Source organism: Saimiri boliviensis, chromosome 6 (assembly GCF_048565385.1).
Source record: "Saimiri boliviensis isolate mSaiBol1 chromosome 6, mSaiBol1.pri, whole genome shotgun sequence".
In the NCBI taxonomy this organism is placed as follows: domain Eukaryota; kingdom Metazoa; phylum Chordata; class Mammalia; order Primates; family Cebidae; genus Saimiri; species Saimiri boliviensis.
This window is the reverse complement of record NC_133454.1, coordinates 24,535,548-24,559,112: the sequence shown is the minus strand read 5'-3', so window position 1 is coordinate 24,559,112 and position 23,565 is coordinate 24,535,548. Positions and strand designations below refer to the sequence as shown.

The 23,565-nt window shown below is 50.8% G+C and overlaps 1 protein-coding gene across 4 annotated transcripts in view; it reads left to right on the top strand.

The window, feature by feature from the left end:
* MYO7A (myosin VIIA) overlaps positions 1 to 23,565 on the top strand; it is a 94,983-nt gene that overhangs the window by 3,685 nt on the left and 67,733 nt on the right. For 2 of the 4 annotated variants that reach the window (XM_074400415.1, XM_074400414.1), the window contains 3 exons: positions 567 to 630; positions 14,389 to 14,502; positions 22,115 to 22,267. In XM_074400415.1, the coding sequence (XP_074256516.1) occupies positions 613 to 630; positions 14,389 to 14,502; positions 22,115 to 22,267 (285 nt within the window). In that variant the 5' untranslated portion in view covers positions 567 to 612. Of the gene's footprint in view, positions 1 to 566; positions 631 to 9,738; positions 9,811 to 14,388; positions 14,503 to 22,114; positions 22,268 to 23,565 lie in introns of those variants that run through there. The other 2 variants (XM_074400413.1, XM_074400416.1) reach the window with 2 other exon arrangements.

Here is a 23,565-nt window from a genome sequence, read left to right as displayed (position 1 = left end):
CAGTGAGAGAAAAGGTGGAGGCATCAGCAGGGGCAGATGGTGCTGGGCCTTCAAAGCCATCCTGAGGGCAGTGGGTGCTCTGGAGAGGTTTCAGGTGGGGTGTGCCGTGAGCAGTCATGCCCAGCCCACGACCTCCCCTGCATTCAGGCCTGTCTTTGTCACCCACACTCCTGGGGCAGTCCCTGAGCTGAGTGCCAGAGATTAAATCCTAGTTCTAAATTTGCTCTGGCCAGCTGTGTGACCCTGGGCAAGTCTTGGTCCCTCTCTGGGCCTCTTTGGCGTAGGTCTGGTGGGGCCAGACTTGCTGCTTTCTAGGAGACCTTTGGGAATCTCTGAATGACTGGGGCTGAGAGAAGAATTCAGCTGCTCTGGGTGGTGGAGCTGGTGACGGTGGCTGAGGCTCAGGTCATGCGGGCTGGGCGGTGGCCAGAGGGAGAGAAGCCAAAGAGGGTTCCCTTGAGGGAGGAGGAGTTGGGGCTTTGGGAGGAGCCCAGGTGACCCCAGCCGGACTCAAGGCTGCCAGGGCTGGCCTGCCTGGAGGCATGACATAGTCTCTCTCCCTGCAGAACGGTGCCTGGCCGAGTGGGCATCAGGGGCTCCTGACTTGGGACCATGGTGATTCTTCAGCAGGTCAGTGCTCCCACCTCGTTGGGTGGCCTGTCCTCCCCATCCCGTATCCCCGCATCCACATGCTTACCCATGGGACACCCTCCTCACAGTGTTCTCTTGGAAAATTCCTGCCTAGTCTTTGAAACCCAGCCCTCCAGGCCCAGTCGGAAACCCATTCCCTCTGATGTGCCAGCCGGTGTTTCCTTCTCTCCCTGGCTCACCCCACTGTGCAGACATGATTTGATTGACTCACATCTCTGGATCCCAGGCAGTGGAACAATGTGCGCAAAGGCCCAGAGATGGGAAGGTCCCTGGCGAAGGGGAGAGGAGGTTGACAAGGCTTCTGAAGCCAGGCCAGGAAGGGCCCTGAGCCCAACTTATCCTGAGGGCCTTGGGGGGCAGTGACTGGGGGGGGGTGACATGGACTGAGCTGGAGACCCCTGGGGTTTTATGGGAAGAAGCAGAGCCGCTGCCCTGGGCTGAGTCCTCCAGCCCCGCTTCCAACTCAGGGCCACAACAGCCTCTGACCCTCAGCCCTTCCCCGTGATCAGTCTGAGGCTCTAATGAGCTCTTGGTCTCCAGAGCAGGAGCCAGGAATGTGGGCCCTGAGCCAGGTGGGCCTGGCAGCAGGTCCTAGGGCTTGTGGGCTGTGTGCTCCAGGGGCTTGGCCAGCAGCTTCCTGGTCTCCAGGGTCACCAGAGGCCAATGGCTCAGCCTTGCCTGGCCGCCCTGAGACCGACGGCCCAGCATGTTTGCATGTGAGTGTGTGCGTGTGTATGTGTCTCTGTGTGTGAGTGAGAGGCCCGCTTCAGGGCAGCATCAGGACAGGCCTTCTTCCATCTCAGGGGCTGGAGGAGACCCCCTGGAAAGCCCCTCGGCCTGAGAGCCTGCTCAAACACCCATTAGAGATGGGCAGGATCTAGGAGAGGAAAAGTCCATTCACTGAATGTTTGCTCTGTGCCGGGGTCTGGGCCCGCGTAGCCCTCCAGGGTGTCTTCCCTCAGGGACCCCCTCACCACCGCCGCCCCTGCTGCCCCTCTGAACGCTGACCCACCTCCGGCTGTGGGTGGCCTCTGCTGGGAGCAGGTATCTGTAGGTGAAGCCCTGCTCTGCCTGCCCTCAAGCAGGAAGTACCTCCTTGGTCCTGAAAACAGCTGCTGCTTCAGTCCTGAACAAAGCCCCAGCCCTAGGGAACTCACCAGCTCTGCAGTTCCACAGGCCGAGCTCAGCGGGCTCCAGCCTGGGCTTCACTACTGATGAGTGGGAGGGCCTTGGGCATGTGACTCAGCCTTCCTGAGCCTCAGTTTCCTCACATGTAAAATGAAGATTAAAAGCCTCTTTTCCCACGGCTGCCACAGCAAGGCTAAAATGCTATGTGGAGCTCCATGAAAATGCTTCTTCCTTCATCTGCTTCCCTGGTCTGCCCCTCTGCTCCTCTCTTCCAGCCACGTCCCTCCCTGTTCTGAAAGGTCCACGGAGTGCTTGCCTGGCTGACTTCTACACAGGCCTCCATGTGGCCTCTCTTCCTGTGGGAGGCTTCCCTGCTCTGCACACCCCAGAGCCTGGCCCACAGTCCTTCTTTCTCTGCCCACCTGGGGCCTCCCGACGAGCCCTGGACATGAGGGACAGCCTTCGTCCTACTATGTCCCGTAGATCTTTCAGGAGAGGGAAGGAACTGGCAGGAAGAGAGGAGGGGAGAGGCAGACCAGGGAAGCTGATGAAGGAAGCAGCATTTTCATAGAGCCGCACGTGGCATTTTGGCCTCACAAGAGGAGCTGTGGGAAAAGAGGGTATTGTTTTGTTTTGTTTTTGATTTGTTGCCAGGCTGGAATGCTGTGGCGCAATCTCGGCTCACTGCAACCTCTGCCTTCCAGGTTCAAGTGATTCTCTTGCCTCAGCCTCCCACGTAGCTGGGATTAGAGGTGACTGCACTACGCCCAGCTACTTTTTGTATTTTTTAGTAGAGATGGGGTTTCAACATTTTGGTCAGGCTGATCTCGGTTTCCTGACCTTGTGATCCACCTGCCTTGGCCTCCCAAAGTGCTGGGATTATAGGCCTGAGACACCACACTGGGCCTGAAAAGAGGTTTTTAATCTGCATTTTGCATATGAAGAAACAGGCTCAGGAAGGAGTAACCAGCCCAAGGTCCTCTCACTGAGCAGCAGCAAAGCCCGAGATGGAGCCCACTGGGTTCAGCCTGTGGAACTGCAGAGCTGGTTGGCTTCCCAGGGCTGGGGTTACAGGTGTGAGCCACTGTGCCTGGCCTACAGATAACATCTTAAATCTACAGCAATGTAGTTTGAGTTAAGGCCAAATTAGCTTCACTAATAACTAAAAATTAGGTTCCTTTATAGCTCCCTCTCTCCCCCTTATGTTGTTTTTTGTCACAAATTACATTTTTGTACATTGTATGCCAGTTAACATAGATTGATCATTATGTTAGGCATTTGTTTTTTAAATTACACAGAAAAAAAGAAAAAGAAGTAGTTAGAGACCAAGAATACAATACTGGTTTGTTTTTTTTTTTTTTTTCTTTTTTTTCTTTTTTTTTTTTTCAGATATGGGCTTTATTTTTCTTTTCTTTTTTTTTGAAAGAAAGAAGGAGAAAAAGAAAGAGGGAGAGAGAACAGGAGTCTTGCTCTATTGCCCAGGCTGGAATGCAATCTAAAAATAGGTATTAAAAACCTCTTTTATGCCGATAATTGTGCTTAACAGCGGAGACAGGAAGGAATAAGGAAAGAAAATCACAAACAGCCAAGCAATATTTCATTTAAGTCTGTGAAATGCTATGCAAATGCTGAAGAGTGATTGACTTCCAACTATGTGGTCACTTTCAAAATAGGTGTAATATGATACTGAGAAAAATGTATGTTCTGTGGACCTGGGGTGAAGAATTCTATAAATATTCACTGAGTTTACTCGTTCCGGGTCTGAGTTCAAATCACAGATGTCCCTGTTAATTTTCTATCTCGTTGATCTGTCGAATATTAACAATGTGGTGTCAAAGTCTCCCGCTATTATTGTGCGGGAGTCCAAGTCTCTTTATAAGTCATTAAGAACTCATCTTATGTATCTGGGTGTTCCTATATCAGGTGCATATATATTTATGATCATTGACTCCTGTTGTTGCATTGATCCTTTTACCATTATGTAATGTCCTTCTTTGTTTCTTTTAGTCTTTGTTACTATTAAAGTCTATTTTGTCAGAGATGAAAGTTACAACTCCTGTTTTCTTTTTTTTTAATTTTTTTGTTTTTGTTTTGCTCTCCATTTGATTGGTAAGTCTTCTACTAACCCTTTGTTTTGAGTCTTTGTGTGTCCTTGCTTATGAGATGGATCTGGATACCGTGAACCGATGGGTTTTGACTTTTTATTCAATTTGTCTGTCTGTGTCTTTGATTGGGGCATTTAATCCATTTACATTTAGGATTAATATTGATATTTGTGAGTTTAATATTGTTGTTTAATGCTAGCTGGCTATTTTGCCCATTAGTTGATACAGATTCTTCATTATGGAGACACTCTTTACCTTTTGGTAGGTTTTTGGGATGACTGATACTGGTTGTTCCTTTCTGTGTATAGTGCTTCGTTCAGAAGCTCTTGTAAAGCAGGCCTGGTGGTGATGAAATCTCTGAGTGCTTGCTTGTTTGTGAAAATTTTTATTTTTCCTTCATTTATGAAGCTTAATTTGGCTGGATATGAGATTCTGGCTTGAAAATTCTTTTCTTTGAGGATACTGAATATCGACCCCCACTCTCTTTTAGTTTATAGGGTTTCAGCTGAGAGCTGCTGTGAGTCTGAAAGGCTTTCCTTTATGGGTAACCCGACCTTTCCCTCTAGCCGCCTTTAGAATTTTCTCCTTTATTTCAACCCTGGTGAATCTAATGATTATGTGTCTTGGGGTTGCTCTATTTGAGGAATATCTTTGTGGTGTTCTCTGTATTACCTGAAGTTGAGTATTTTCCTGCCTTACTAGGTTAGGACAGTTTTCCTGAATAATATCCTGAAGAATATTTTCCAGCTTGGATTCATTCTCTTCATGACATTCAGGTACACCCATCAAACGTAAATTAGGTCTTTTCACATAGTCCCATATTTCTTGGAGACTTTGCTCATTCCTTTTTACTCTTTCTTCTCTAATCTTGTCTTCTTTCATTTCATTAAGTTGGTCTTCGACCTCTGATATCCTTTCTTCTGCTTAATCAATTCGACTGTTAAAACCTGTACATACTTCACGGCGTTCTCGTGTTGTATTCTTCAGTTCCATTAATTCACTTATATTCCTCTCTAGATCGTCTATTCTCATTAGGATTTCGTCAAACCTTTTTTCAAGGTTCGTAGTTTCTTTACATTGGGCTAGAACATGTTCTTTTAATTCACAGAAGTTTCTTATCATCCACCTTCTGAAGCCTAAATCTGTTAATGGAACACACTCGTTCTCCATCAGGCCTTGCTCCCTTGTTGATGAGGGACTGTGATCCCCTGTAGAGGGAGAGGCGTTCTGATTTTGGGTATTCTCAGCCTTTTTCGCTGGTTTCTTCCCATCATCTAAAATTTATCCACCTGTCATCTTTGTAATTACCGACTTTCAAATTAGGTCTCTGAGTGGACCTCCAACTTGTTGATTCCCAGCACCAGAATCTGAGCAACCCACTGCACCTGCGAAAACAGCGGCTTTAAGATTCGTGGTGCTTTTCTGCCTGGGAATCTCGGGTCTGGCTTCCTTCCTGAGTCCCTTTTTCAATCAGCTGAATAGGCGACTCTGCCTTCCTGGAGCTCCAAACGTCGACCAGAAGGGAACCCAGTCCCGTTTCCTCTGCACCAAGAACCGCCACACCAGCCACAAGAGTCGCACTGGCAAGCCGTGGGGCTCCTCCGCTGGGAATCTCCTGGTCCGTGAGCAACAAAAATTCATCTGAAAGTGTGGCGTCCTCTCGTTCTCTGTGCTTTCACTGGCAGCTACAATCCTGAGCTCCTAGTAATCAGCCATCTTGGATCTCTCTCCTGTTGGTTTGTTTTGTTTTTAAGAGATGGAGTCTTACTATGTTGCCCAAGCTGGAGTGCAGTGGCTTTTCACAAGGGCAATCATGGTGTGTAACAGCTTTGAACTCCCAGGCTGAAGCAGCCCTCCTGTCTCAGCCTCCCAAGTGGCTTGGAGTACAGGCACCTATTGCTGTGCCTGGTTAAATAATGGCTTTTCTATTTATCTATGTAAGTGCCTTTATCAGTGTTCTTTTTTTTTTTTTTTTTGGTATGGCTTTGCATTACTGTCTAGTGTACTCCAATTCTTTTTGCGAATGTTGTATTGTTTGAAAATACATATAACAACGTTTACCACTTAACCCAGAGTCTCCCTCTATTGCTCACACTGGAGAGCAGTGGTGTGATCTCAGCTCACCGCAACTTCCGCGTCCCGGGTTCAAGTAATTCTCCTGCCTCAGCCTCCTGAGTACCTGGGATTACAGGTCCCTGCCAGCAAGCTCGGCTAATTTCTGTGTTTTTAGTTAGAGACAGGGTTTCACCATATTGGTCAGGCTGGTCTCTAACTCCTGACCTCAGGTGATCCGTCTGCCTCAGCCTCCCAAGTGCTGGGGTTACAGGTATGAGCCACCATCCCGGCCCCATTTAACCACTTTTAAGTGCATAGTTTAGTGGCATTAAATACATTCATAATGTTGTATGACCGTCACCACTAACCATTTCTGCAACTCTTTTCATCTTTTTTTTTTTTTTTTTTTTTGAGACGGAGTTTCACTCTAGTTACCTAGGCTGGAGTGCAATGGCGCGATCTCGGCTCACCGCAACCTCCACCTCCTGGGTTCAGGCAATTCTCCTGCCTCAGCCTCCTGAGTAGCTGGGATTACAGGCACGCGCCACCATGTCCAGCTAATTTTTTGTATTTTTAGTAGAGACGGGGTTTCACCATGTTGACCAGGTTGGTCTCGATCTCTTGACTTCGTGATCCACCTGCCTCAGCCTCCCAAAGTACTGGGATTACAGGCTTGAGCCACCGCGCCCGGCCAACTCTTTTCATCTTGTAAAACAAACATTCTATCCATTAAATAATAACTCCCCATTTCCCTTGCCCCGCCTCCTCTGGCAAACACCATTCTGCTTTCTGTTTTTGATTCTGACTACTCTAGGTATCTCACATAAGTGTAATTATATACTATTTGTCTTTTTGTGATGGCTTACTTCACTTAGCATAATATCCTCAAGGTTCATCCATGTTGTATTAATAGCATGTGTCAGAATTTACTTCCTTTTTAAGGCTGAGTAATATTTTATTGTGTTTGTACCACGCATTGTTTATTCATTCATCTAATGAGGAACACTTGAGTGGTTTCCACGTTTTAGCTATTATAATTAATACTGCTTTGAACATAGATGTGCAAAGATCCCTTTGAGAATCTGCTTTTAATTCTTTTGAGGATATATTCAGAAGTAGAATTGCTAGGCCATATGGTAATTCTCATTTTAACTTTTTAGGAACTGCCATAGTGTTTTTCAAAACATTTGTATTATTTCACATTCCCACCCACGGTGCATAAGGGTTCCATTTTCTCCACATCCTTGCCAATACTTTTCTATTTTTTTTTTTTTTTGTAATAGCCATCCTAATGGATGTGCAGTGTATTTCCTTGTGGTTTTGATTTGCATTTCCCTAATGGTAAGTGATGTTGAGCATATTGTCACATGCTTCTTGTCTCTTTGTATATCTTTTTTGGAGAAATGTCTACGTAAGTCCTATGCCTATGTTTGTTTTGGAGACACAGTCTCACTCTGTCACCCAGGCTGGTGTATAGTGGTGCAATCATAGCTCACTGCAGCCTCAAACTCCTGCCTGTGTCCATTTCTGAAGTGGGTTGTTTGTTTTATTGTTGTTTCAGGTCTTTTAATTTTTAGGATTTCTTATAGGGCAGGTCAACTCGTGAGAAACTCCCTCGGCTTTTGTTTATGTGGGATTTCTCCGTCCTTTGTGAGGGATAGTTATGCCAGATATACACATTTTTCTGGACAGTCTTAAAATTCTTTCATCATTTTAAATATGCCCTCCTACTGCCTTCTGGCCACCATGGTTTCTGATGAGAAATCAGCTGAGACTTATATTAAGGATGTGTTGTATAGATTGAGTCACCTCTCTGTTGCTGCTTTCAAGAGTCTCTGTCTTTGCCCCTTGTGGAGAACAGGCCTATTCCTCCAACTCAGGGGTGGTTTCAGTAGCTTGTCTGGAACCAGACAAGATCAGGCTCTTAGAGCCTGGCAGGGTCTCCCCAAGGGGACCTCTTTTCAGCCGCCAGCCACCAGACCTACTTTAGGATCTCTTCCTCTCTCCTCTGATTCTCTGAGTTTGCTGTTCCCTCTTCCTGGGATGCCCTTTACCTAATGTCCACCTAAAAAATGATAAAACCTAGCTGTCACCCCTAACATGACTCCCTTTGCTAACCACGACTGGCACTCACGTAACATTTGCTCTAACAGGCAGCAATCTAGGTGCATTATGTACCTTAACCTGTTAAATCTTCACAAGCATGTGGAAGCACCGTCATTTTGTCACCTGACGGATGAGGAAAGGAAGGATCATAGAGGTTGAGGAACTTGCCCAAGGTAGCACAGCTTGTGAGTGGCTGAGCTGGGATTGAAACTCAGCCATCTGACTCCAGGGTCCAGACTCAGCGGCCACGCTATCCTGTCTTTCCAGGGCTGATCTGCCTCTTATCTGGTGGTACTGTCCTTATCAGCATCTGGGTCTGTCTACCACACCAGGCTGAGAGCTCCGAGGACATGTCTTGTTAACAGTATCCTCTGTACTTCAGTGTGAGCCTGTACTCAGTGGAAGTCGCTTATATGGACCCATGGGAGAAGACCTGGGAGCTCACCGGCAGCACTTCCTTGTGTCTGAGGTCTGGGCCCGGTTCCAGTGTATTGCAGGTGGGCGGGGAGAGAGAGGTGTGCTCCTTTTCAGCTTGACTCGGGGAAGGACCTCTCCTGAGATCAGTGGCCCTGAGAGGACACAGGAAGTGAGTGGGAATCACTGATCAGTCAGCTTTGTGCTGGGCGGCAGAGCCCTGGATCCCCAAGACTTGGACACGGAGTGGGGTAGAACCGGGTCCATCCCGGGTGGCTCTGACCCCTGTGCGAGGCATCACGTCTTTTTCCTTGCTATCCCCGCCCCCAGTCCCGGGCCCCTACTCTGTGCTGTTGTTCATTTATTGGGGGCGGGGGGGGGGGGGAATTGGTTTCCAGGATAGTAGACAATGCCAAGGGCCACAAATGCAGACTGGAGACCTGGAGAAGAGAAAAAGAGGAAAGAGGGGAGGAGGACAATGACAGGCAGGGTGAGGCGACAAGGAGGGAATTGGAGGGAGTCTCAGGGCCTGGGCCTTCCCGGCCCTGGGGATGGGGTGGTGGCCTCTGGCTCACAGCCCAGCGTGCATCCACGCCTGGGCCCAGCCCTGTGTGGCTGCCAGGACACAGGAGGCCAGCTCACGTCTTTGCAGGGAGCGCTCTGAGCCATCCAGGTGTTTCAGCTGTCCTGGGGAGTGCAGGGGACCCTACACCGGGCCTCCGAGGCCTCTTACGCAGGATGGACTTAGTCTGCTATTTGACCTCGCGGGGGGGCTGGGGGAGGAGGACACAGGGAAAATTTTCATCTGCCCTCACTCCCCAGAGGCAGCCAGGGAGCCAGAAATATTTTTGGTGCATCGCCCGTTTAGTCTTAAAAACACCCTGAGTTTACCGTATTCCATTCCACAACATGCTGGTGTTTTATTCCATAGAAAAGACAGCGATACTCTCCAAAACTGCCGTCGGGGTGAGGTGCCAGGCGCCGCGTTTATCCCGGGCCCCCGCCGCGGTGCCAGGGAAGCCGCCTGGAATTCCCGCGAAGTGGGGGCGTAGGGGGTTCCGCCGAGACGGAGGAGGCCGGGCTGCGCGGGCGCCCCCTCGCCGTCCCGCCCGCGGGCGTCACCTAAGCCGCGGTTGCCATGGGCCCGCGGCAGATGGCCCGGTTTAGGGTTCCGGGGTGGGGGGGCGCGGCGCGCGCGGGATTAGCTGAATTAGGGAGCCGGAGCCGGAGCCGCAGTCGCCGTCGCTGCGCCATGGAGCCCCCCGCCGACCCCGCGCAAGTCCCGCAGCCCGGCAAGTGGGCGCTGGTGCGCAGCCTGAAGCAGGCATTCAAGACCCACGCCGTCCTGCCGGTGAGGCCCCGGCAGGGAGGGGAGAGGGGAGGCGGAGGGCGCCCTGCCCCTGGCCTCAATTTCCGCGCCCGTTAGAAGCTCGGTGGGCCACAGACAGGGTCGCTAAGTCAGGGTGTGCGTGGACTGCGGCCCTAGGATGCCACCTGCGGCTCTGACCTCCGGTGGGAACTTGGCCGCCGCTGCCCTTTGCCGGGAGGGGAGCTTTCGCATCTGGGAAACCCAAGCCAGGCAGGCCAGGTCTGAGCAGGGGCCTCCTGCATTTGCTGGAGTCCAGAGCAGGGAGCACCTCCAGGTGCACAGACCGACCCCAGCCTTAGTTTGTGGACTGGCTGACTGCTGGGTGAAGGAAAGCATGGCCCTCCAGTCTCCTCCCCAAACTATGCTGAGCAACTAGACACTGGCAAGGTGCTTGGCTCACATTTCCCTTCTGTGAACATAGGGGGATAAAACCAGCGTTGCAGAGTGATCATGAAGACAGCGAGGGGCAAAATGTCCTGAAACAGATTCCTTTTCACCCCACGAACACGAGACTGGCCCCAGGCCTGGTCCCAGAGGAAGGAAGAGGCAGAAAGGGCTAAAGCCCCATGGGAAATTGTCATTGGCCCGAGACCAGCTTAATGCCTGGACGGGAGACAGAAAAAACATCATGGGTCTCTCATCTTTGCATGCACTGACTCTTTTCCATTTCAAGGCTGGTGAAAACTGAGGCCCAGAGAGATTGAGTGCCTCATCCAAAGACACACAGCATTGGTGGCAGAGCTGGGACTAGAAGCCGGATCTCCTATGTGTTCACTGTGGGTGTGTGCTGGCTTTTCTTGGTGGAGGTCCCACAGGGGATTTGGGGTACCCCTGAGAACATTTGAACAGACCCGTTCTATGAAGTCACGACTCTGGAGCTGGGAATCTGCATAGCTGGCCGGGCCTGGAAGACCCTCTGTCCCAGTCACATATTTGACAGGCAGGAAGCTGGGACTTGTCCCATGTTACACAGCCACACTGAGGCATGTGCCAGTCACAAACGAGAGCTTCATTCAGAATGAGAGCAAGCGAGGCCCCTCACAGTGTGTACAGTTCTCACGCAACATGGTGTAGGAATGGGGCCAGATGCAGTGAGGGGCTGCCTGGGGCTAGCCATGGGGATGGCAGGGGGTGGCAGGGTTCTACCTGGAGCCCGGTTCCCCTTCCTCGCCTCCCTCCTGCCCTGCAATGACGCTTCATCTTCTTTTTTTTTTTTTTTTTTTTGAGACGGAGTTTTGCTCTTGTTACCCAGGCTGGAGTGCAATGGCGCGATCTCGGCTCACCGCAACCTCCGCCTCCTGGGTTCAGGCAATTCTCCTGCCTCAGCCTCCTGAGTAGCTGGGATTACAGGCACGCGCCACCATGCCCAGCTAATTTTTTTTGTATTTTTTTTTTAGTAGAGACGGGGTTTCACCATGTTGACCAGGATGGTCTCGATCTCTCGACCTCGTGATCCACCCGCCTCGGCCTCCCAAAGTGCTGGGATTACAGGCTTGAGCCACCGCGCCCGGCCGACGCTTCATCTTCTTTCGTGACTTCCTTCCTCCCTTCCTTCTCCCTCTGAGCCAGTGACTCCTACCCCTCCCTGGTTCGGGTCCTGGCTCTGTCCTCCAGATGCTAACAATCCTGTCAGTCACTGATTTGATGAGTAACTGTGGCCAGGTTCCTTGTTTTTTTGTTTTGTTGGGTTTTTTGTTGTTGTTGTTTTGTTGTTTTTTTGTTTTTTTGTTTTTTTTTTGCCCCTCACTTTCCTCATCTGTAAAATGAGGATCCTAACAACCTGCCTGCATTCTGATGTCCTAAGACAGAAGTCCTAAGACCCCAGAATTCTCCCTGAAGTCCCTCCCCTGCCTTGTGAAACTGTTTCCTCAAGTCTGACCTAGAGCAGAGATAGTTTGGTCACTGCCCTCTTGGTAACAGCCCTAGGTAAGACGAGTTCTAGTCACATCTGCTTGCTGTGTGGCCCCGAGTGCCTCACTCAGCTTCTCGGAATCTCCATTTCCTGCTCACATGAAGTTTTTTTGATTTTGGTTATTTTATGTTCTCTCAGGGGAAACATTTTCTGTGTGCTAGGCTCTGTACTGAGCTGGGGGATACAGGTGGCTCAGAGAGACCCTTGCCTTCCGGCTGCCCTCAGCCCACGTCTCCAGCTTGCCTTCGGAGACCCACCAGCCTTCTGGGGCAAGGAGCCTCTCAGTGCTTCCTGTTTTGCTCACTGAGCTTCGTGTGGGGCTGGGCCTGGGGAATGTCAGGAAAGAGCCCTGGATTTGGGGTTTGTCAGAACTGGGCTTCAGTCCTGGCTCTGCCATAAAACAGCTATGTGACCCTGGGCACTTTTCTTGACCTCTTTGAGGAGAGAAATTGGAGACAGTCCCCTGGCCATGCGCTGTTGTTGCCCACATGTGCTCACTCACGCTCCTCACCTCTTCTCTGTCACCGAGGCCTGCTCTGTGCTTGGCTCCGGGGAGACACAGATGAGGGTCTCAGACCGAGCCCCACCCTGGGGAGCTCCAAACCACTGGGGAAGGGGAGCAGACCCAGTGTGGGGTGGCTGTCAGGGGTAAGCCCAGGGTCCGGGAGTGCAGCTGGGGCTTGGGTCTCAAGCAGTTGTGAGGATTACATGGGGCAGTTTATGGGGTACAGCCTGTGGAACCCAGGCCCTCACTGAATGCTCAGTAAACAGGAGTTCTCTTCCGCTCCCAAGCCTCTCCAATTTTTCTTACTTTTTCTGGGAGGAAGCTTGGGTTTAGCACTAGCCTGACTCTATCATGTGCCAACCTCCAATTCATATAAAGAGAGCACCCACAGGGCCAGCTGTGGCTGGAAGATGGCAGTGGTCCCATAAGACGATAACGCCATATTCTACTGTACCTTTTATGTGTATGTTTAGATATGTTTACATACACAACAAATACGTTCCATGGATTACAGCTGCCTGTAGTATTTGGTACAGTAGCAGGTTGTACAGGTTTGCTGCCTAGGAATCCGCGGCTGCCCCATCCAGCCCAGGCGTGTAGTGGGCTGCGCCGTCCAGGTTTGTGAAGCACACTCGATGGCTCCACGATGTTTGCACAGAACTCATCTGTGATGTTAAACAATGCATGACTGTAGCTGGTTCTCATGGGCACAAGATGAGGCTGAAACACTAATGAGTTGGTCTTAGACTCACTGAGTCCAGCCTTCACTGAGAGATGTGGAAATTGAGGTGCGAAGAGCTCAGCGATTCACCCAAGGCCAGGCAGGGCCTGAAACCCAGTCTCCTGACTCCTAGCCTAGAACAGATTCCGTCCGACCATTCCCATGGGTTTACTTCATTGTGATCAGTTTTATTAGCGGCTACGTTTTTATTAGCGACTTGGTATTAAGTTATATTCTTATTAGAATGTCTAAGTTCTCCCACACGCCTAGGGAGTTTGAGTACCACCCCAAAAAGAATACTTTTATTAGGATTGGAAGAAAATCTAAACTTGTATACCAAGGCCAACAGAGGGCCTGTGTCCTGGACCCTACCTACTTCTCTGAGCTCCCTCTCGCTCATCAGGCCCTGCCTCCTGGCTGTTTCTCCCTGCCACAGGGCCTTTGCACGTGCTGCTGCCTATGCCAGGATTACTGTCCCTTGCTTTTCTCTAGGCTGGTGGCTTGTCACCCTTCAGGTGTCAGCCAATAAACAGCTCCATGGAGCGGTTTATTGGCTACTGGATCTAGGTTGGTTGGCTCCATCATTCTCCACCATTGACTTTTTTGTTCTCTTGACAGCACTCACTGGTATCCAAAGTGATCGTGCTGATCTATTTGCTCGGTTGTTTGTCACCTCCAACTAGAATGTAGACTCCATAATCATGGCTCATCCCCAGCATTTAGATTAATCAGTGCTTTGTACACCGTAGGTAGTCAATACATGTTTGTTGAATCCATCAGTGCTGAACGTGGTTGTTCTCAGTCCATTTCTCTGACTTGGGGTTTTACTTTGGCTCTCATGAGCCCTTACTGAGTGAGTAGGCTGGGCCAGATGCTGCAGGGCTCTCCCCACATGCCAGAAGACAGCATGGCTGAACTCTTATCTAAGGCCCAACATGGAGGTGTCCCTGTGAGGAACCCATTATGATGATGATGAAAATCGGCCCTGGAGGTGAAGGAGGCTGCAGCATTCACCCACAGTCTGGGTGCCCTCTGGTGTCACCTCATGTTACACAGGGAGGAAGTGGTTTCAGTGGTCTGGTGTTTCTGCCTATACCCCTGTGAATCTGTCATACACATGTAGGCTGTAGAGCTGTGGAAAGAGCTGGGCTTCGAGAGGCCTTGGCTCTCTCTGAGCCTCTGCTAACTCATCTGTAAAATGGGAACATGGCTGCTCTAGAGGAGGGATTGATGACGTTGCATGGATGCCCAGCCCAGGGCCTGCCCTGCTCCTGAAGGCTTCTAGTAAATGTGAGTCCCCTTCTTTTCCCTCTTCTGTGGTTGGCCCAGAGCCTCTGGTGGTAGCAGAGGAATATAGGGCTGCCTGGAAGGGGCTCCGATCCCTCCCTGCTCACCTGGCCTGGGATTCTCTCTTGCCCACAGGGGGACTATGTGTGGATGGACCTGAGATCGGGGCAGGAGTTCGATGTGCCCATCGGGGCAGTGGTGAAGCTCTGCGACTCTGGGCAGATCCAGGTGGTGGATGATGAAGGCAATGTGAGTAGTCTCCTCCTTCCTCCCGCCCCATGCCTTGGGGGAAGTACGGGCTGACAGCTGCCTTGAGGCAGGGAAATGATCTGAAGGAGTTGGATGCAGTGCCTGGGCCCCCACTTCTGCCTCTCAGATGCCCCCCTCCATGATTCCTCACTACCCCAGCAAGAGGGAACCCCCTGCCTGCCTCAGGCTACCTGTTCTGTTTCCATAGACACCTCAGTCCACTCTTCCTGGTGTTAGAGATGTGTATGGTGGGTTGGAGTGCAGTCTAGGAACTCCTCAGACACAGGGGTGCTTTGGGGGCAGATGGACTGCATTCAAATCCTATCTCGTCCAAGTTAGCTTCACGACCTTCGCCAAGTCTCCCTCCCTTCTGAGCCTCAGTTTCCTCTTTGTAAAATGAGGATAATAATAAATATCTCACAGGGCTGTTGATCCTTAAGTGAGATCACACATGTAGAATACCTCAGTGAAGTCAGCGCTAATCTGAAAGTTAAATGAATGCCCACAGCCTTGCTGTGCTGGGTTATTGGCATCACATGAATCCACCAACCACCTTGACACTGCCCCAGAAATTGATCTCACAGATTAACCCTTTATCTGTGGCCCAGAAGGAAAGGAATCCCGGAAGTGTAAGTTTGCTTGGCAGTGATGGTGGAGCCTTGAGGAGGGAAGGGGAGGTCTGAAGTCAGGGTCCTGCCCTGGAGAAGGTGGCTGGTTCATGTGAGGGCCCTTAGGGGAAACTCTGGGGCCTCTGAGCATGCGTGCACATGTGTGTGTGTGGCACTGGGGATTTGCAGATGGAGTGCAGAGCATGCAGGTGCAGCTTAGCAGGGATACGGAGAAGCCGGGGAGATTCAGCTCTGCCATAATGTGGGCTGTGCCCAGTGGCGTGCCAGGGGCTGGGGACGTAGAATTGGACTGAGTCCCTGTCTTAGCCTCCTGGACTGAGGAAGGATAGTCAAGAGAAAGAGGGTGCAGGGACTTGAAACCAAGGATCTGTTGGGGATGAGGGGGAGGGCTCGGGACCCTCGAGGCCAGGTACCCGACGTGGAGTGGGCAGGAGCATCCCAGATATCCCTGCAGCCCTCAGGTGCACCCCCCGCCCAGGGTTTGCAAGGGCCTCTGACCCAGGTTTTGTCTTGGGACTCTCATGTCAACTGTGGAAGACAGGGAGGGAAAGAACTGTTATCCCATGAGGAAACTGAGGCACACAGAGGGACCGTGGAGCCAGTCACACAGCTAGTAAGTGATGGTGCTGGGATTAGAACCCAGGACCTCTGTCTTCTATACATGAGTTTCCCATGTCAGTGTTATCTCAGCGGCAACTTTGGGGCTCAGGTTCTGCTAACCACCTTTTTAGCCCCTGGGCTGTATTGTTCTGGAGGCTCCAGTTCAAGGACCCTCTAGGAAGCTTCTGAGAGGGTGCAGCCACAGACAGGGAGGCACGGCCTGGCTGGCAGCACAGATGGCCTGTAAACCTGCCCAGAGCCCCCAGGGTGGGGACTAGGGACTCTGTCTGTAGGCTTGCGTTTCACCTGGGTCATGTTGCATGTGAGATGGTGTACCGTAACTGTGTCACCGAATCTCCAAGCTCCCCTCCCACTTCTCCCCCACCCAGGCCCTGAGAGTAGGAGCTGCAGGAGGGGTGGGCATGACTGGCTGGCAGGGGCAGTTCGGGAGGCTGGAGTTTGCGTCCATGGCATTGGATCCCCAGGGCTTCCAGACCCCTCCTTTATAAGCCTTTCCCACCCCCAATTTATCCCCATCCTTCCCCACTCTGGGCTGTCGTCTCTTACCCCTCTATCTGCCCACAGACTCCCAGCAACTTGAGAGCAGAGACCAGACCAGTCCCATCTGGTTCCCCAGAGTTCATCGAAGGGTCTGCCCTGGGAAGGCTCTTAGCAAAGATTCACTGAGTGATTAATGAAAGGTTATGGTTCCAGTCCCTACTGGAACCCCAGTGTCTTGCCTTTGAGCCATTTCTGTTCCCAGACACACCCCTCCTTCCCTTCCTCCAGGGAGCACGCTCTCCCTGCTCAATCCCAGGCCACCTCTTTCCCAAAGGCATCCCTGGTCCCTGAATTGACCGTGTTCTCCTCCTCCAGTTGCTGGCATTCCTTCAGGGCCAGGCCTCAGCTACTGCCCTGGTTACACTTTGGCCCCTGGTAGGTGCCTGTGGACCTTGACCTGCGGGGAGCTGGCCTCTGTTGGGAGTCATCCCACGCAGGAAACAGTGGGAGCAGTGCAGCTCTGCCTCCTAACTGGGCAAGTCACTTTACCTCTTGAGTCTGACTCATCACTGTTAAATGGGGTCAGTGATTCTCTGTTAGGGTTGTTGGAGGAGCAACTGTAAATCAAAAGGCAGTAGAGTGACAAAGGCCAGCACTGGCTGAGCATGTACCAGGCACCAGCGCTCTACAGATGCGGCAGGAGGAAGCTGTCAACAAAGGGTGGTTGCGATCACATCCATCAATCCTTTTGACAACCCTGGGAAGAAGCGATCCTTGCTCTCATTCCCATTTCACAACTCAGGGTGTGGAGGCTCAGGAGGGTAAACTGATGTGCTCCAGATCTGGGGTCATGCCATGGCTGAGCACTGTCCACCTGTGTGCTGAACTGTCATGGGGAGGGATGTGGGGACCTGAGGCTGGGGTCAAGTGGAGACCGCAGATGGTCTGCTCAGGGGCTCTGTCCCCTCCTGTCCACACTGGGGTCTAGGATAGAGGCAGGGAGCTGGGACGGTGAGCTGGGGGGGATTTTCCAGTGGGATCAGCTTGTATAAGAAATAGGGTGCCTGGGAGGGCGGAATGTTCCACACGGGACTGGAAAGTCCAGGCAGGTTTCCCGACGTCAGCACCTGCCCCCTTATCCTGGGGAGGCTGCGTGAGAACCTGCCATGTGCTAAAGCACTGCTGGCCCAGAAGTGCCGTGGAGTGTCGGGGAAACTGGGGTGGGGGGCTCCGCCGAACACAGCCCCTGATCTCCCTGGGGGCCTGGGTAGGCTGCCATCCTCCTCTGAGACTGTTTTCTCCTGTGAAGTGAGGGGGCTGGAATGAGGGACCTCTGGGATCTCTCCTGAATGACTTCTGCCTCTCATTCAGACCTGGTCCCCTGCAGTCACAAGCCAGCCTCTGTCTCATCAGAGGCTCCCTGCCCGGCCCCTGTGTGAGGCACCGTGGCCTGAGGTGTGGCCCTGGGGGCAGGGTTGACCACACAGGTGGAGCGTGTGAGGGTAGCCAGAACTCTCGGGGGAGGCTTCAGAAACTGGGAAACCTCTGAGCCAAGCCTCAAAGGCTGAGGAGAAAGAAGGTAGAGGGAACAGTGGGGTGAAGTCACGGATGCCTCTGGGGGCATGGAACCCATGTTCTCTGATTAGGAAGTACCGGGGGTAGCTGGGATGGAGGTTAAGGGGTCCCTTCGTCCAGCGCATGCTGGCCCTTGATGCCAGACTGAGGAGCCCGGGGGAGTCAGGGAAGGGCTGACAGCCCCAGAGTGACAGGGTCAGGAGTGTGCCTGAGGAAAGGCCCAGGGGATGAGGGATTGAATGGGAGAGGTGGAGGTAAGGTAAGGTGGGGACAGCAAGAGGCTGGGGATGGGCCAGTAAGAGACGGTGGTCTCGATCAGGGTGTGGGCTTGAGGGTGGCGAAGAGGGCACTGCTCACTCGACAGCCTTTTTTTTTTTTTTTTTTCCCCCATGTGGAGTCCTTCAAAACAGCATGGGCTACATTCCTTATACCCTTCTTCTCCTATACATTTGGAATGTTCCCCCCTTTCTTTCTTTCTTTTTTCTTTTCTTTTCTTTTCTTTTTTTTTTTTTTACAGACACGCTGTGTTCTAGCTTAAACATTATAAAGGGGAGTGAGGATGTCTTCTTACATTGGAAGATGATTTATAACTTATCAAGTGCTCACCGTTGAAATTGTTATTTACGTCATGCCTCATTACAGAGAACATGAAATATCTTGTTTAGCATCTATGGAATAGCAATATTAAAAAAAGAAAGAAAGAAAGAAAACGAATGAAGGAGAGGAAGGAAGAGGAAGAGGGAGAGAGAATGGGAGTCTTGCTTTATTGCCCAGGCTCGAGTGCAGTCTAAAAATGGGTATTGAAAACCTCTTTGATGCCAATAATTGTGATTAGTAATGGAGACAGGAAGAAATGAGGGAAGAAAATAACAAACAAGCAGCCAACCAATATTTCATTTAAACCTGTGAAATGCTTTGCAATTACTAAGGGGCGATTTACTTCACTTTTAGAGTAGGTGTGATGTGGTACTGATAAGAGTGTATATTTTGTGTATTTGAAATGGAGAGTTCTATAAATGTTTATTAAGTTTAGTTGTTCCTGACCTGAGTTCAAGTCCTGGATATCCTTGTTAATTTTCTGCCTTGTTGATCTGTCTAATATTGATGTTGAAGTCTCCCACTATTATTGAGTGGGAGTCTAAGTCTCTTTATAAGTCTTACGTATCTGGGTGCTCCCGTATTGGGTGCACATATATTTATCGTTAGCTCTTCTTGTTGCATCGATCCTTTTACCAACATGTAATGTCCTTCTTTGCCTCTTTTGATCTTTTTTGCTTTAAAGTCCATTCCATCAGAGGTGAGAATTGCAACTCCTGCCTTTTATTTATTTATTTATTTTTGCTCTCCATTTGGTTGGTAAATCTTTCTCCATCCCTTTGTTTTGAGTCTTTGTGTATCCTTGCACGTGAGATGGGTCTGGATGCAGCATATTGATGGGTTTTGGCTGTGTCTTCTGATTGGGGGATTTAGTCGATTTAAATTTCAGAATAATAATAATATATGTGAGTTTAATACTACCATTTGATGTTAGCTGGCTGTTTTGCCCATTAGTTGATGTAGATTCTTCATTATGTTGATGCTCTTTACCCTTTGGTATGTTTTCGGAATGGCTGATACTGGTTGTTCCTTTCTATGTGTAGTGGTTCTTTCAGAAGCTCTTGTAAAGCAGGCCTGGTGGTGATGAAATCTCTGAGTACTTGTTCACAAAAGATTGTATTTTTCCTTCACTTGTGAAGCTTATTTTGACTGGATATGAAATTCTGGGTTGAAAGTTCTTTTCTTTAAGGATGTTGAATATTGGCCCCTACTCTCTTCTGGCTTATAGGGTTTCTGCTGAGAGATCTGCTATGAGTCTGATAGGCTTCCCTTTGTGGGTAACCTGACCTTTTTCTCTGGCTGCCCTTAGTATTTTCCTCTTCATTTCAACCCTGGTGAATCTGACAATTATGTGCCTTGGGGTTGGTCTTTTTGAGGAATATCTTTGTGGTGTTCTCTGTATTACCTGGAGTTGAATATTGTCCTGCCTTGCTAGGTTGGGAAAGTTTTCCTGAATAATATCTTGAAGAGTATTTTCCAGCTTGGATTCATTCTCTTCGTCACATTCAGGTACACCTATCAAACATAGATTAGGTCTTTTCACATAGTCTCATATTTCTTGGAGACTTTGCTCATTCCTTTTTATCCTTTTTTCTCTAATCTTGTCTTCTCATTTTATTTCATTAAGTTGGTCTTCAACCTCTGATATCCTTTCTTCTGTTTGATCAATTCGGCTGTTAAAACTTGTGCATACTTTGCAAAGTTCTTATAGTGTTCTTCAGCCCCATTAATTCACTTATATTCCCTTCTAAATTGTCTATTCTTGTTAGCATTTCATCAAACCTTTTTTCAAAGTTCTTAGTTTCTTTGCATTGGGTTAGAACAAGTTCTTTTAACTCACAGAAGTTTCTTATCATCCACCTTCTGAAGCCTACTTCTGTTAATGGAACACACTCGTTCTCCATCAGGCCTTGTTCAGTTGCTGATGAGGAACTGTGATCCCCTGTAGAGGGAGAGGCGTTCTGATTCTGGGTATTCTCAGCCTTTTTAGGCTGGTTTCTTCCCTTCGTTATAAATCTATTCGTCTGTCATCTTTGTGATTACCGACTTTCTAATTAGGTTTCTGAGTGGATGTCCAACTTGTTGATTCCCAGAGCCGGAATCTGAGCAACCCACTGCGCTGGCCAAAACAGCGGCATTAAGATTAGTGGTGCTTTTCTGCCCGGGAATCTCTTGTCTGGCTTCCTTCTCAAGTCTGTCCTTTGATCAGCTGCATAGGCACCTCTGCCTTCCTGGAGCTCCAAACGTCGGCCAAAAGGGGACCCAGTCCCGCTTACTCAGCACCAAGAACCGCCACACCGGCCACAAGAGTTGCGGTGGTGACCCGTGGGGCTCCTCCGCTGGGAATCTCCTGGTCCGTGAGCAACAAAAATTTGTCTGAAAGTGTGGCATCCTCTCGTTCTCTGTGCTTTCACTGGGAGCTACAATCCCGAGCTGCTAGTAATCAGCCATCTTGGATCTCTCTCTCCACAGCCTTTTAGAGGGTTGAATGGGCAGGACTGGGTGATCTGTTGGACTGGGGTGGTGCTGGGGGGAGCCGATGTCCAGATTTGTGCTAGTGTCCAGCTGTTGGGGTTGGGTATGCCAGAAGGGACCCAGAGGAGGAGCAGGTGGGGGGGACATGGTATGTGCATCACATCTGCCCAGCAAGACTCAGGGCGTGAGCTGGGAGGTGGCAGAAAGGTCCCCTTTTCCCCCAAAAGGCAGGTCCTGAGGCTACTGGGTCCTGGCATTTGGGGATGGGAGGGCTGTGTGGCCACACTTCCCTGAGAGTCTGAGATTGTGCAAAGGTGCTAGAGACCCTCAAGGGGTGGGGAGACTCCCAGTGCTCTGAGGAAGCCAGGGCTCTGCCAGTTTGTTGAAAGAGCCGGTGCACTTCCCAAATGCTCACCCATCTGCCACCACAGGGCAGCTGAGGAACACTGCAGAGTAGGGAGAGCTAGGCAGCCAACCTGTGTCCTCCACTTCAGCTCACAGGTCCGGAGAGTTCACACCCCTTCCTCCCACAGGTCATCAGCAAGCCCTGGGAAATACCTCCTGGGTGGGTCCGCGACTCCCCATCACCACTGCTACACTCTGCCTTCTGGCTTTCCCTTGAACATGCCAAACCTTTGCAGCCTGGGGCATTGCTTTACTGTTCCCTGGGCCTGGAGCCTCCGTCCCCTCCCCCAATCTTTACAGTGGACTCTTTCTCTTCCTTCGTGCCTCAGCTCATATGCCACCTCTTCAGAGGGGTGGTGACCACCCCATCTCAAGCAGCTGCCCCATGACTCTCCACCACATACACTTGTTGGGGTATTCTTGACACTATCTGATATCACTTTTTAATGGCTTTTCTTCCCCCTGGAATCTGCATTTGAGACCGAGTCTGTCTACCTCTAATTATTACCCTTTCTACTGCAACCTGCAAAGGGCCTGGGGGACTCTCATCCCCTTACTGACAGCAGTCAAGTAGGGCCAAAATCCCTGCCCTGCCCACCTCTTAGATTTTCAAGAGACTCCCCTAAGAGAAGGAGCCATCCTTGAAGGGTGGAGGTGGCTGGTATCAGCCTGAAAGACTTAACCCTGTTAGAATTGATGGTGTTTGGCCCTTACCGGGGTTGGCATAGACCCCGTGCTCCCGCCCTGCACCCCCACCCCGCCCCTTCCCCTGCAGTGCGCAGCCTGGGCCCCCGGAGAGCCCCCTGACGTTGGTCGCTGGCTCCCCGCAGGAACACTGGATCTCCCCGCAAAACGCCACACACATCAAGCCTATGCACCCCACGTCGGTCCACGGCGTGGAGGACATGATCCGCCTGGGGGACCTCAACGAGGCAGGCATCTTGCGCAACCTGCTCATCCGCTATCGGGACCACCTCATTTACGTGAGTGCCGCCCCGCCCTCCGGCCTGTCCTGCCTCCCCGCCCCGCCCACTTCACGCCCCGGCCACGCCCACCTCACCTCCGGCCGCGCCCCGCCCCTTGAGACTTTGCCCGCTGTACAGCTGGACCCTGGGGCCCCTGCTGGGGCTCACCTGGCCGCAGCCGCGCGTCGCGGGGGGCTCATCCTCTTAGGCCGTGGCTTGTGTGGTCTGTGGTTGGGGAGGGGAGCGGTTGATACTACAGTTTTCACGGGCCTCTCTAGGCCTTGAAACCCCTGGGAGGCCAGGGCGGAGTCAGTGAGAGGCTTGGTGCTTTGCCCAGGCGCAGGCTGGGTGTTTGCTAAGGGACCGGGACCTGCCATCAGGCCTCAGGGCCAAGAGAGGATGGATAGGGATAGACGGATATCCTTAGGAGTGTGCTAAAGGAGGGAACATGCTCTGTTCGTCCACCCCCCAAACCTTGATATTAGAGGCACACACACCACTCTCCTCCCCCTTCAGACTCAAGAGGACAAATAAAGACGTCTTCTCCAGACGGGACAGAGCAGATTTCCAGAGATTGAGGTCAAAGAAGAGCAAAAAAAGAAGGATCTGTGGAGATCATTTACTCCAGAGGTTCTCACACTTTTTGGTCACAGGAAGCCTTTATGTTCTTAAAACTTATTGAGGATTCCAAAGGACTTTTGTATACTGGGTTATATCTATTGATATTTGCCATATTAGAAATTAAAACAGAGACATTTAGAAACATTCATTAATTTTTTAAGAGTAACCATAATAAATCCGTTATAATATAAACAACATTTTTACTAAAAATGACTACATTTCCCCCAAAAAAAAAAAAAAGTGATGAGAAGAGGAGCATTGTTTTACAGGTTTTTTCAAATCTCTTTAATGTCTGGCCCGATAAAGCCAACCAGATTCTCATCTCTGCTTCACGTCCATTCTGATGTGATGTTTTGGCTGAAGTGTAGGAAGAAAATCTGGTCTCAGATGTGTAGTTGGCTTTGCAGATTTCCTGCAAGGGTCTTGGACCCCCTAGGGGTCTTTGGGCCACACTCTGAGAACTGCTGCTCTAGCCCAATAGCCCAGTTGCAGACAGGGAAACTGAGGCTCCACAAGGTTTAGCCAGGCCCAGAGATGTGCCGTGCTGTGGTCACTGCCTGCCTCTGACCCAGCCCCATTCTCCAGCAGCCCAAGGGCAAAGGAAACCAAGGATGTGCAACCCCCAGGCAGGGAGCAGGAGGGAACCCCCCAAGGCAGGGCCAGCCTGATTACCTTGGGGCACAGGCCCAGGGAAG